The sequence below is a fragment of the Nomascus leucogenys genome, chromosome 4 (genome assembly GCF_006542625.1).
Source record: "Nomascus leucogenys isolate Asia chromosome 4, Asia_NLE_v1, whole genome shotgun sequence".
Lineage (NCBI taxonomy): Eukaryota > Metazoa > Chordata > Mammalia > Primates > Hylobatidae > Nomascus > Nomascus leucogenys.
In genome coordinates, this window is record NC_044384.1 from 100,021,584 (window position 1) to 100,033,838 (window position 12,255).

General features: G+C 56.2%; 1 protein-coding gene and 1 pseudogene across 4 annotated transcripts in view; one reads left to right on the forward strand and one right to left on the reverse strand.

The window, feature by feature from the left end:
• The window catches only part of TEX264 (testis expressed 264, ER-phagy receptor), a 33,519-nt gene that overhangs the window by 985 nt on the left and 20,279 nt on the right, over window positions 1-12,255 (reverse strand). For all 4 annotated transcript variants that reach the window (XM_030811669.1, XM_030811670.1, XM_030811672.1 and 1 more), the window contains exon 4: window positions 3,756-3,924. In XM_030811669.1, coding sequence (XP_030667529.1) covers window positions 3,756-3,924 — 169 coding nt within the window. The remainder of the gene's footprint in view (window positions 1-3,755; window positions 3,925-12,255) is intronic.
• LOC115834845 lies at window positions 8,744-8,862 on the forward strand (annotated as a pseudogene).

Here is a 12,255-nt window from a genome sequence, read left to right on the forward strand (position 1 = left end):
ACCCCTATTTCAAGCTTGGAAAGAGATGTGTCCAGGGCCAGCTACAGAACATCACCCACAGGGCATGAGGACTGCAGAATGCAGCAGGAGGCCCCTCTGCAGCCCTCCCCCATGCAGGGATCCCAGGAGCAGCATCCAGGGAGTCGGCAGGCCCCTGCCTCTGGCCCACACCAAGTCCCCACTTGAGGAGGGAGCTGAAGTACGAGGAAGATGGAGAAGGCCTGAGAAATACTCAACCAGCTGCAAAGAGGAGGGTGCTGGGATGAAACATGTTAAGGGCTTTCTCTCCCTATGCCTGGGTCGACCCTAAGAAACCCTTACCTACCCCATCCCCAATGACTGGTGCTTCCTGAGCCACAAGATGGCAAAAGGGGATGATGAGAGCACTCTGCTGGTGGTTGGGGTGCCCCAAACCAGTGCTGAGCCAGGCTGATGGCCCAAACTCCTTCTAACCTGCTCCTTCCACCCCCAATACATCCTCCAAGCAAGCAGCCCCTTCATCTGCCCTGTCCAGGAGCAACCCCTGGGTTAATCTCCCTGGATCAGAGGCACTGAATGCAGGCTGGGGTGGCAAGGAGGAACACATGGCTCAGGCTCGCTGTGTGCAGGAATCCAGACTGGGAGAAAGTGGATCTGCTACTCTTCCTGTATGATGGGGAGAAGGTCAGCTGTCAAACATCACAGAAGGTGAGGGGTTGGCCAGCTTCCCCAGCCACTGTCTCCATGGTGATGGAGCCAAGCCAGGTGCAGCTGGGGTCTGCTTGGTACCTGGACTCAGCCTGGAGCTTTCCTTGAGCCTCAAATGGGGCCTAGGTTGGGGGTGGGAGAATTAGGAGGTGGGGGAATTTGGGGTCTCTCCCTACCCCCACCACCCACTCAGCCCCCAGAATATGCCCTCTGGGTGCTACTGGCAGAGGTGAGGTGAGCCCTAGAAGCCCAGGCTGCTGGCCCAGGGCCCTCCTCTTGCTGAGGCCCCAGGTGTGGCTCCCAGGACAGAGGCCTGTGAATGAGGTGGTCGGGGAGCTGGGGGAGCTTTGAGTTTTGGGTAGTTTCTTCTGACCAGGGGACAGGATGCCAGGCCCTCACTGCTCCTTAAATAATGATCAGTGCCCCAGGGGCCACAGGCCTGAAAAGAGCAAAGGAGGGAGACAGTTTCTCCCTGGCCCTATTAAACTGTATGTTCTGTCTGCCCACCCACCCAATGGCTCTCTTGGGACCCCAGGTACAGGAATGTGCCTGCTTCCCAGCATGCTACCTCCTACCACCCAGCTCCTAGGCTAGGAATGTTCAGAGGAAGGAGCCTAGGGGTGCCTCCTTCAGGCCAGGACAGCGTGCTGAGATGAAGACAGCCCCTGGGGACATATATATACTTCAAGCAAAGGAATTCAGCTGGACGCCAGGCATGGTGGCTCACGCCTGTAATCCCAGCACTTTGGGAGGCTGAGGCAGGTGGATCACCTGAGGTCAGGAGTTCCAGACCAGCCTGGCCAACATGGCAAAACCCCATCTTTACTAAAAATACAAAAATTAGCCAGGCATGGTGGCAGGCACCTGTAATCCCAGCTACTCGGGAAGCTGAGGCAGGAGAATCGCTTGAACCCAGGAGGTGGAGGTTGCAGTGAGCCAAGATCATGCCACTTCACTCCAACCTGGACAAAAACGGAAAACTCTGTCTTAAAAAAAAAAAAAAAAAAAAAGGAATCCAGCTGGGCATGGTGGCTCATGCCCAGAATCCCAACACTTTGGGAGGCTGAGGCAGGATCACTTAAGCTAACAAGTTCAAGGCCAATCTGGGCAATATGGCGAAACACCATCTCTATAAAAAATACAAAAATTAGCCAGGTGTGGTGGTACACGCCTGTTGTCCCAGCTACTCAGGAGGCTGAGGTGGGAGGACAGCTTAAGCCTGGGAGGGAAAGGTTACAGTGAGCCGAGATCTTGCCACTGCACCACTCCAGCCTGGGCGATAGAGCCAGACCTTGCTGCAGAAGAAAAAAAAAAAAGGAGGGCAATACAGGGAAGTAGCATCCCTATAAGCCCACCAAGATCTACACAGGAGGAGGTCCCAGAGTCCCATGCCTGCATCCCTGGGGAGAAGATACCAGGCAAGGCAGGGCCCTACCTAAATCCCCACGACTGCTGGGGCAGGGGACTTGAAGCCCACCCCCTTCACCCGAATCCCTCCCTCTCACTCTGCCCACAGCCAGTACAAGACGATCAAATATTCATCGCCTCTCTGGAGCTAAATAATACATCAATGTAATAACAGGCACAAGGCAGCTAATCACCCCCTTTCACCTCCCAGCCCAAGCTAGGGCCACAGCAGGGAGGCGGGCAGGGACAGGCCAAGCCTTGGGCAGTCAGACACCCTGCATGCACCCACCACCAACTGCTGTGTCAGTGGCATGCACCTGGCGGGCAAACACCGAGGCCCCCTGGGGTGTCAGGACAGGCCCTGTGAGAGGTGGGCAGACCCCTTGGCCCCAAAACCAGGGAGTGGGTGGGCGGGCCGGAGGGGAGGAAAACGGGCTGAGGAGCTGGGGAATGTGGGAGCTGCCACTGCAGCCAGCTGTAGTGGGTGCCAAGCAGTCCTTCAATGCCCTTGGCAGGCAGTGTTTGGGAGGGAAGGAAGCTGGGTGGGTGGGTCAAGGAGGGGGAGGCAGGCAGCAGAGGGAGGTCACAGTAAAGTGAAGGCACCCTGTCTTCCTGCCCTGGAGGCTGCCTGGGCCTGCTGACCTTGTGCCATGTCCTGTGCCCACAGCAGGGGCACTGAAGAGTGTCTGCCGGGCACTACCAGGCAGAAGGGAGCTGTACCCCATGGAGGTAATTAAGTGGCAGATGAAGTTAACAGTGTTGGACACAGGCCCCTAGGGAGCAGAGACTGCTCCCAGTACCCTCCTGCCCAGCCCTAGCTGACACATGTCTCCCTAGGGTGACCTTGGCTGTTGAAGACTGGATGGGCAGAGCATCTGCTAAGGAAGGAGGGGAGGAGGGACAGTTCCTCTCCCCACAGCCCTGTACCACTCCTAGAAGTCACAAACTCCACCAGGTCGGCCAAGGATAAGGCCCCCTGGGACCATCTGGGATGTAACCCAGCAGACCCCCTTGTGCCTGAGACAGCCCAGGGTCACAGAGATCATTGCAGAGGGGTGGGCAGGCAAGCAGCCTTCCAGTCTGGACCTGGGGCCTTGAGGCTGCCAGCAGGAGTGTGGGCTGGCCCTGGAGAAAGGCACAGGGGACTGATCTCCTGGCTCCCCTCTGCATGCTCCCTGGTTGTTCCCTGTCAGGGAGAAAGCAGCTGGCTCTGGGTGGGGCCCGTACTGAGGGACAAGAGAACACTTTGCTCCCCTCCTTACCTTCCAGATCTATGCCAATCTTACTTCCTGCTGAGCCCCATCCAAGGGACTCCTTTCCTGAGCAGCCTCAGCCCCCTCCCATGAACATCGAGCTGTCTGTGATCTTTGTTTCCAAGGGTACTCCTGCTGCATCTGGAGGGAATCCAGGCAGGGTCTTTGTATCTGTGTTGCCAGGAGGTAATGTGTGTGAATCCACATCTATGTAGATCCATGTGTCTGGGAACAGGCAACTCCATATGTGGGTCCTCAGGTAGGTGGGTCTCCTTCCTCCCTCTGCCAAGCATAGCCTGACACTCACAGTGCCAACCCAGAGAGGGAGGAGCCTCCTCAACCAAGCCCCTGGAGTCCAGAAGAGAGGATCTCCAGGAGGGCCCCATCCTCATACCCCACCTTCTGTACCTGTGCCATCCACCTGGGTGTCAATGGCCTCCACAAGCCCCCGCCATTTCCGCTCTGTCTCCTTCACCTCAGGCACATAGAAGTCTCCCTGCCGTGCCAGTGGGCACATGAAATGGATCTGGTCTTCCTGGTAGATCTCCAGCCGAGGATAGGCACACAGCTTCCGCTCCTAGTCAGAGAGTGGCAAAAGGCAGAATGAGCCCTACAGGGCCCCTGACTCACTTGTCCCTGGGTGACCCCCGGAACTGTCTATTACCTATTCCGTCCCAGGGGCTGGCTCTGCCTCTCGACCTCTTCCAAGTTCCAAAGCCCTGCTGAGGGAGGTACACACAGATCACCCTAACAGCAGGGCCCCATAGTCCAGAGTGCAATAATAGTCTGAAGACCCAGGATGACACCCTAGGGCAGGTGGCAAAAGAACCCAGGAGCCTGGCACTGCTTTCCTATGTGTACATCTGAGACCAAAAAGCTGTTCCAGAAGGCACTGGTCTCACAGAGCCACAAAGCTTGCCACCCCTGGACCACCCCAGGATAGGAACCCCATGTGCCCAAGCCAAGGTCTCACCTACCAGACTTTCCATCCCAAGACCCCATGGCCCTGACCTCCTCTCCACCCTGGACAATGCTGACTGACCCACAGATATCAGAAGACCAGTACCCCCAGTCCTTAGGCCTCCAGCCGCTGCTCTTGCAGACATGCTACTATAGACCCTGAACAGGGATCAAGGCCAGCTAAACACCACTTCCATTCCCATTCATTCCCCTGCTAGTTTAGAGCTATGTCAACCTCTGAGACTATCAGGTATGGTTCCCATACCTCCTCACATGTAAACTCAGGTTTTAGCTGATGGGAAAGAGGGAGGCCCTGGACTGGACGGTCAGGTAGGACAAGTAGATCTAGCATAGGACATTACCCAGTGGGCTGATGTACCACCTTTTGGGCTCCAAGTTCCAAAAGGCACTCCACCTCCCTCTGCCTAGACACAGAATCCAGTGCTCCCTATCCCCCAATGTGTATGGAGGGGCACAGACATGTCAGAGCCACCCTGAGGCGGGCAGGGACGGCCAGAACAGGGGTCAATTGCCTCTTGCTCAGAGCCTGCCCATCCCCCTTTCCTGCGACGGAGCACAAATACCCACTAAGATGACTGCAAGGCCCCTGCCCTGTCACTGCTCACCCGCCAACCTTCACAACACGACTATTTATAGCACTCGCCCCGCTCTCACCATGAGCTCTGAAATGAGCCTTCCACTTAGCAGTAATGACAGACTTACTGCCTGGCAAGGAGAAGCCACTCCAGGACTCCACTTGTCTGCCTGCCTGGCCAACCCTAGGGTTGAGGAACCTCCTTCAACTAAAGCAAGCAAGCAAGCAAGCAAAAAAGGGTTAAAAGCAAGCCCACGGATGATAAAGGGAAAGGGGAGTGAGCCTGAAAGGTTCATCTAGCTAGGACCCTCAGCAGCCAGCCGAAGGGAGGGTGCATCTAGGAGGCCACTTGGGAGGTGGATGGCCTGGCCCAGGTCTGGTTGCGGCTCAGCCTCTGACTCCATGGGTGATCCAGGCAAAGCCTTCCATCCTAAGTCTCCATGTGCTCAACAGCAAAGTAGAACACCCCAGCCCTGATGCTTCCAAGGTCAGTGAAGGAAAGTCATTATTTTTTAATAGTTGGAGTCAAATCTTCTTTGCCAACCTGGGTGCCCTCAGGGCTTCCTCCATCTCAAGAGTCCATGCCCCGACACCTCCCATTTCTAAACACACAGATGGCTGTCTTTGCTTCTCTACCCACTCACATACCCACTCCAGCCTTGGTCTCCAGGAGGAGGCTAAACAAGATCACAGTGTCAGGAAGCAGGAGCTGTCAGGCTCTGGGGCCCCTCCAATGCTAGCACTTAGAGGCAGGCATCTGCCAAACCTGAACCCAACTCAGCAAACTGGTCCAGGTCACTGAGGCCAGGGGCAGGGAGGCCCCTGAATAAGGTCCAGGTCCTTCCCCAGTAGCTAGATGGAAGAAAAGGATCCCTGAATCTAGTCAGGGCATGGCCTTCACCAACATCCTCACACTCTGGACAAAGGATCCAAAGGGTAGCAGCTGAGTGGCTATCACAAGAGCAGCAGACATTTGGCTTTTGGGGGAAGATCCCAGAGGCCAGAGCCTGTGTCCACCCAGAGATTCCAGGGACAATGGGGACCCTACCCCAACCCCTCTCAACACTCAAGCCACCTCCCTAGCTTCCCTTCTGGAGGAACTTGGCCATAACAAGATGATAAGAGGGAGTACTGCTCTTTCCACCCTCTCCCCTAGGCTGGGCAGCACCAGGCTGCCACCCTGTGCCACCTGCTCTGCCAGCCCCCTCGTTGGCAGGCGGGAGGCAGCTTTGCGGCTGTTCTGCGCATCTGCCTCCTCCGGAGAGCCCGGCTCTGAAGTTGCCTGGCTGTGGACAGCCCCGTTGCCATGGAAACTGCATCCTCCATCCTTGCCGTCGCCTTCATCTCAAAGCCATCGGGGAGAACAGAGGAACAAGAGAGACAGAGGATGGAGAGAAAACTGTGGCCCTGCCACACAGCCCTTCCTTCTCTGCCCAGCTCTCCCTCCTTACAGCATCCCACACAGGGAGCACCAGGTCCCAGAGCCTGCTCCCTGACCCCTGGAGGGGCAGCCTCAGGCCCAACACTAGCCTGGTCCTACCCGCTGTTACCTGGGGGCCCTGGTCCTCCCTACTGGAGGGAGGCATGGAGCTAATTAAAATGCCATTGACTGTTCAGCCCCAAATCATTATAGCACATGCACCAGGTCCTACCAAAATTCAGACTTGGGCAGAGAAGGGACAGGAAGAAGCAAAGGAGCAAACTAAGCCAGGCCCACAGGCAGAGAAGGGGCTTGTAGTTGCCCCCTGGCCCTTCCTGGGAGACTGCTCTCCCTTCCATGCTCTGCCCACTGAGCAAGAATGAGTCTAGTGGGGGCTGGGGATGGAGGGTGAGGGGCAGGACGAGCTATATGCTCTGTCACTGAGTGATCAGGCAGAGAGGACAAGCCCTTTTCCTCCCAGCCAGGTGCAACCTCGGAGGGAAGACAGGGTGACCATGGGCTGGCTCTCAGGTCCTTGCTGCACAGTAGGAGCCATGGCCCAGGCAATATGTCAATGAGCCAGTAAATATTGGAAAATCATTGGAGGAAGGCGAGGCCAGCTGCCTCTCCCTCAGTTAGCCCCAGGGAGCCCTTGGAGAGCAGACTGCCAGTGGCCAAGGACACTAGCTCAAGGTCACACTGGGCTGGTCCCACTGGTGAAGAGCCTGGGTGGGCCTGGTGTCCTCCTAGCCCTGGCACACCCCCTTCCACAGCCCAGACAGCCAGAAGTGTGTGGAAGCATTGCCAGGACATGAGAACGTGCTCTGCCACTGACCTCACTGGCCATCTAACAAACCCACAGCCTGGCGCAGCTCACTCCCACACACAGACCCAAGGAGACTATAAAGCCTCTTTCCAAGGTGGGAGAGTTGCAGATGTTCACATTCCTCTCCATCTAACAGGCAAAAGTCAGTCAATCATGCCAAGGTGCCCCCAGGGACTGCCAGAAACTGGATTCAGAGTTCCAGTCCCTCAGACACACCTCCGGGCCTTCCCTCCCACCTGGGTCTTCCACATGCAGAAACAAGATGGGAACTTGGGACACCACCCATGATGCAGGAATTTCTAAGAGACCCCAGACACCAGCACTTCCCCACCACCACCCCACCCTGCACCAACACCTGCTCACCCACTCAGGAGTGTTGGCAAAAAAGGGAAGGACCAGCTCACCCACCTCACACAGGCTGCCACAGTGCCACTGCCTCAGCTACCTTGGGGACACACCACACACTCCCACCTCACTTCAGCCTGAGTTCATCTCCTGGGCAGGGTGCAGGCGTTTACCCCATTCAGCTCAGGGCTCCCACAACAGGGCAAGACTGATACACTAGGCCAAGCTTTCCCCCACGGGATCCACAGTGCCTCCCCAAGAGGTCTTTCTGAATTATGGGAGAGGAAGAAAAGAGGTAAGAGAGAGGACCTGAACTATCCTCATTTAGTGCTTTGTATTCAGGACATCACCCTGTGCCCTGGCTTCAGCTAGGGGTTGGGAGCAAATAGAAGACAGAAGAGGTCAGGCCCAGGATGAAGGCTGATGATGGGTCCCACTCCCAGGCTACCCAGAGGCTGGAGGTTTGCTTAGAACTAGGTGGCTGCAAATGCCCAAAAGAAGGAGGCAATGTGTGGGCCAAGGACGGGTCACATCTCCCACATAAGCTCTAGGCCCAGAAAGGGATGAGGTCTGGCTGAGGGGCCCTGGGCCTTGCCTTACTGTTCACCCTGAGCTACCCAGTCCTATCTATCCTTCTGTGCCAGGCTGGACACCCAGGCAGCTGCACAGCCAGCAAGCAGCTGTTGCATCCCACCCGAGGTAGTGGCGTCTCCTCGCTGGGTGAAGTGATGCATGCTCATTTTTAATTACAGACACCGACATGCACCTGTCTGCACACAGCAGTCCCTGCAAATGGGGGCTCAAACCCTGGAGGTCCCTCAGGCAGTTGGTCTTCATGGCATGTGCATGCTTTGGGGAGGTATAGCAAGAGGCTGCAGCTAGAAGGTAGCACATTATTATTCTGCCCGGAAAGTTTCCTCTCACCCCCACCAGGCTGCCCCAAAGCCTCTGGCCCAGAAGCCAGACCTGTCTGTTGGTGCTCTGGGGCCTTGCCACACCAGCAGGGAGAGCCTGCAGAAGGGCTGGTGAGTACCTTCCCCTCGCTCTACTCTCCCCTCACACCAGCAGAGCCCAAAGCTCTGAAAATGGCAGACAAAGGAGACAGGGAGTAAGACAGGATAGCCAGGGAGGGGAAAAAGGAAGCAGGAAATGGCAGAGAGCACCCCAGGCAGGAGCCTAGGGCGTTGGCTTGGGTAGACAAATGGGTAGCTTCCCTCTGGCCCTCAATTTGCCCAAGTATGAAATAAAGGGTCTACAGTCATACCACCCTGAATGCGCCTGATCTTGTCTGATCTCAGCAACTAAGCAAGGTCGGGTCTAGTTAGTACTTGGATGGGAGACTGCCTGGGAATACCAGGTGCTGTAGGCTTTTGGCCTATCGCTCCCTCCCTCTTTCCCTCTTTGGCCAGGCGCAGTGGCTCACGCCTGTAATCCTAGCACTTTGGGAGGCCAAGGCGGGTGGATTACTTGAGGTCAGGAGTTTCAGACCAGCCTGGCCAACATGTGAAACCCTGTCTCTACTGAAAATACAAAAATTAGCCAGGTGTGGTGACAGGCGCCTGTAATCCCAGCTACTCGGGAGGCTGAGGCAGGAGAATTGCTTGAACGCGGGAGATGGAGGTGGTGCAGTGAGCCGAGATTGCGCCACTGCACTCCAGCCTGGGCAACAGAGCAAAACAAGAAAGAAAAGGAAAGAGGGAAGGAAGGAAGGAAGGAAGGAAGGAAGGAAGGAAGGAGGGAGGGAGGGAGGGAGGGAGGGAGGGAGGGAGGGAGGGAAGGAAGGAAGGAAGGAAGGAAGGAGGGAAGGAAGGAGGGAAGGAAGGAAGGAAGGAAGGAAGGAAGGAAGGAAGGAAGGAGGGAGGGAGGGAGGGAGGGAGGGAGGGAGGGAGGGAGGGAGGGAAGGAAGGAAGGAAGGAAGGAAGGAGGGAAGGAAGGAGGGAAGGAAGGAAGGAAGGAAGGAAGGAAGGAAGGAAGGAAGGAAGGACGGACGGAGGGAGGGAGGGAGGGAGGAAGGAAGGAAAGGGATTAGAATACATGATCTCAAAAGAAGTGAGGAACTAGAAAGGATGAATAAAAACACCATTATGTGAAGATAAGAAAACTATACTCAGAAAACCCAAAAAGAATCAATGGAGGGACTACCACAAACATTAAGTCACAAAGGTAACTCAAGCACAGCCCATTTTTCTGTGCAACAGATCAGCCAAGTAGAAAACATAATGGAGGCCAGGCATGGTGGCTCACGCCTGTAATCCCAGCACTTTGAGAGGCCGAGGTGGGCAGATCACCTGGCCGACATGGTGAAACCCCATCTCTACTAAAAATACAAAAATTAGCTGGGCGTGGTGGCAGATGCTTGTAGTCCCAGCTACTCAGGAGGCTGAAGCAGAAGAATGGCTTGAATCCAGGAGGCAGAGGTCGCAGTGAGCCGAGATCGCGAGATCGTGCCACCGCACTCCAGCCTGTGTGACAGAATGAGACTCTGTCTCAAAAAAAAAACATAATGGAAACGAGATATAATGGCCCTCTTGGGGTTAGGTCGAGCCCAGGGCCAGCCTGGGAGCCACTGGCTGAAAGGCAGGGAATGGCAGAGGAGCCAGGCAGGCATGTCCAGGCCTGGGTGGGAACCTGGGGAAGACTGCAGAAGGGGGAAGGTGTGAGGGAGAATGGGGCAGGAGATGGTGTGCTGTGCCTGGCACCCCAGCCTGCTGCGCCTGTTGCCGCCACTGCCTGAAGGCTTTTCATTTTCACCTCAGAGCCGGCAGCTCGCCACACAATTTACACCTCTATTCATCTCCCTGGTACAATGCAGGCCCTGGCTTCCTGTGCAGCCCGTGGAGGAGGGCCTAGGCAGCAGCCAAGCACCAGGCCAGGCTGGGGTATTGAGGGGTGGGAAAACAATGTTTCCCTCTAAGCAGGCATATGGGACACAGGCTCTTAAGCACCTTAGTGCCCAGATGGACTGGGAGGCCCCTAATCCTGCATCCATACCCAGCCTTACCTTTCTCTAGGCCCAGAAGGCCAAGATACAACCCTGGCTCAGCCCTGCTCTGGCCTTCTTGGGCCTGGGCCGTTGTGTGGCCAGACCAGAGGGTTGGGGAGTACAGGAATGAGTACCCCAAGGAGAGCTCAGCTAGAGCACTGGGTGAGTCAGCCCTGAGATTCCATTGCTCTCCCTTGCAAATCTGGGAGGAAAGCCACAGCCTTCCAGATGATGGCTCTACCATCGCAGGCTCCACAGCCCACCCCCTCTCCAAGATCCAGCATTCTTAGCAGCTTGTCTGTGTAGTCAAGGACCTTGAGCCCTGTCCTGCTCACAAGCTGACAAACTGGTTGCTGATGATTATCCAGCAGCAGGAAGGCTGCTCCTACAGATGGAGCTGGGAAGCCAAGCACCTGAGAGCCAGAGGAGTCAGGAATTGCCAGAGGGGAAGGACAAGTGGGCAAGTGGGGATGGAGAGGAGACAGGGGACAGAAGAGAGGGAGAGAAGAAGGCCCTGAATTTCTCATCTCCAACTGGTACCTCTGACCTCCGCTCCACTCCTCAGGGAAGTCCTCTCCTTCCCACCTGTATAACTAGACAGCTAGCCTCTCCTCATCTGAGGGCTCAGCTGAAGGAGAAGTTGTTCTGCTTGGGGGAGAGGGGGTGCACTGCGAGTTCTCTCCTTGGAATCTCTTTCCCCTCCCTAATTCCAATCTCGAGCTTCCTGGAGAAGAGCAACAGAATTCTTCTTTGATAAGTAAATTCCATCTGCCTGGGGAAGAAGGCTCCCTCTGGATTGGTGACAGCCCAACCCCACAGCACCATCCAGACAAGCTTCAGCCCCCAGGGTCCTGCAGGGCTGCCAAGCTATAATATCTGAGATGGTATTTTGAGAGTGGTGGCTCCCACGCCGCCCTAGCAAAGGCTGGCTTTGTGCTTTCATTCCTGGGAGAAGGGAGGGAGGTGGGGTAAAGCCAAAGAGGCTAAGGAGCAGGTTCCAGTGCCTAGGCCAACAAAGGGGAGAGGCCTGGCCCCCAACACCTCAACACCCAAGGGTAGCTCCCTAAGGGGAGCCGGGGAAGCCAAGCCCTGGTGTGGTGGGAGGATCGCCTCTTGGCTTGGGGACATCTGGGAACGAAAAGTCACTGCTACTTTCAGCTAACTTGCATTATCTTCGTGCAGAATTTGGCTGTGGCCTCTGGCTCTTCCTCCCCATCTCCCAGGTACTCAAGAGACTTGATCTGAATCCCAGCCTGGATACTGTCACTCATCTGCTCAGATGCCATCAGTGTCTCCCTAGTGCCTGCAGGACCCAACCTATATCTCTTAGGACCAAACTCTTGCTCCTCTCCTGTACTCCAGCCTCACTGGATACACAAGCCATGACTGCCACCAAGCCAGTATCTCTGCCTGACCTGCCTTCCCACCTGGGGAACACTGCCCACCTTATAGGTGCAGCCCAAATGCCACCACCGCACAAGGGTTGTTTTGCCTTTCCCAGCGAATCTATCCCTCCCCTCCCCACCCCCAGGCATGGCTAGGCTCTGTGGCTGGAGGAGATGGAAGAAGAAAGAGTGATGGAAGATGGTCACTAGCTCCAGGTCCTGATGCTGCCAAAAGTGCCCTTCTCCCTGTGCCAGAGCAGGCCACTTAGCAGGTGGCAGCACCAGCAGGTGAACCAGCCCTTGAGATCCAGGGAGGGAAGCCTGGGAATAGAACCACCTCTGCCTCACTGAGGGTGTGGACATGAGGCCCGACAAGGTGCCTGCAGCAGCTGCT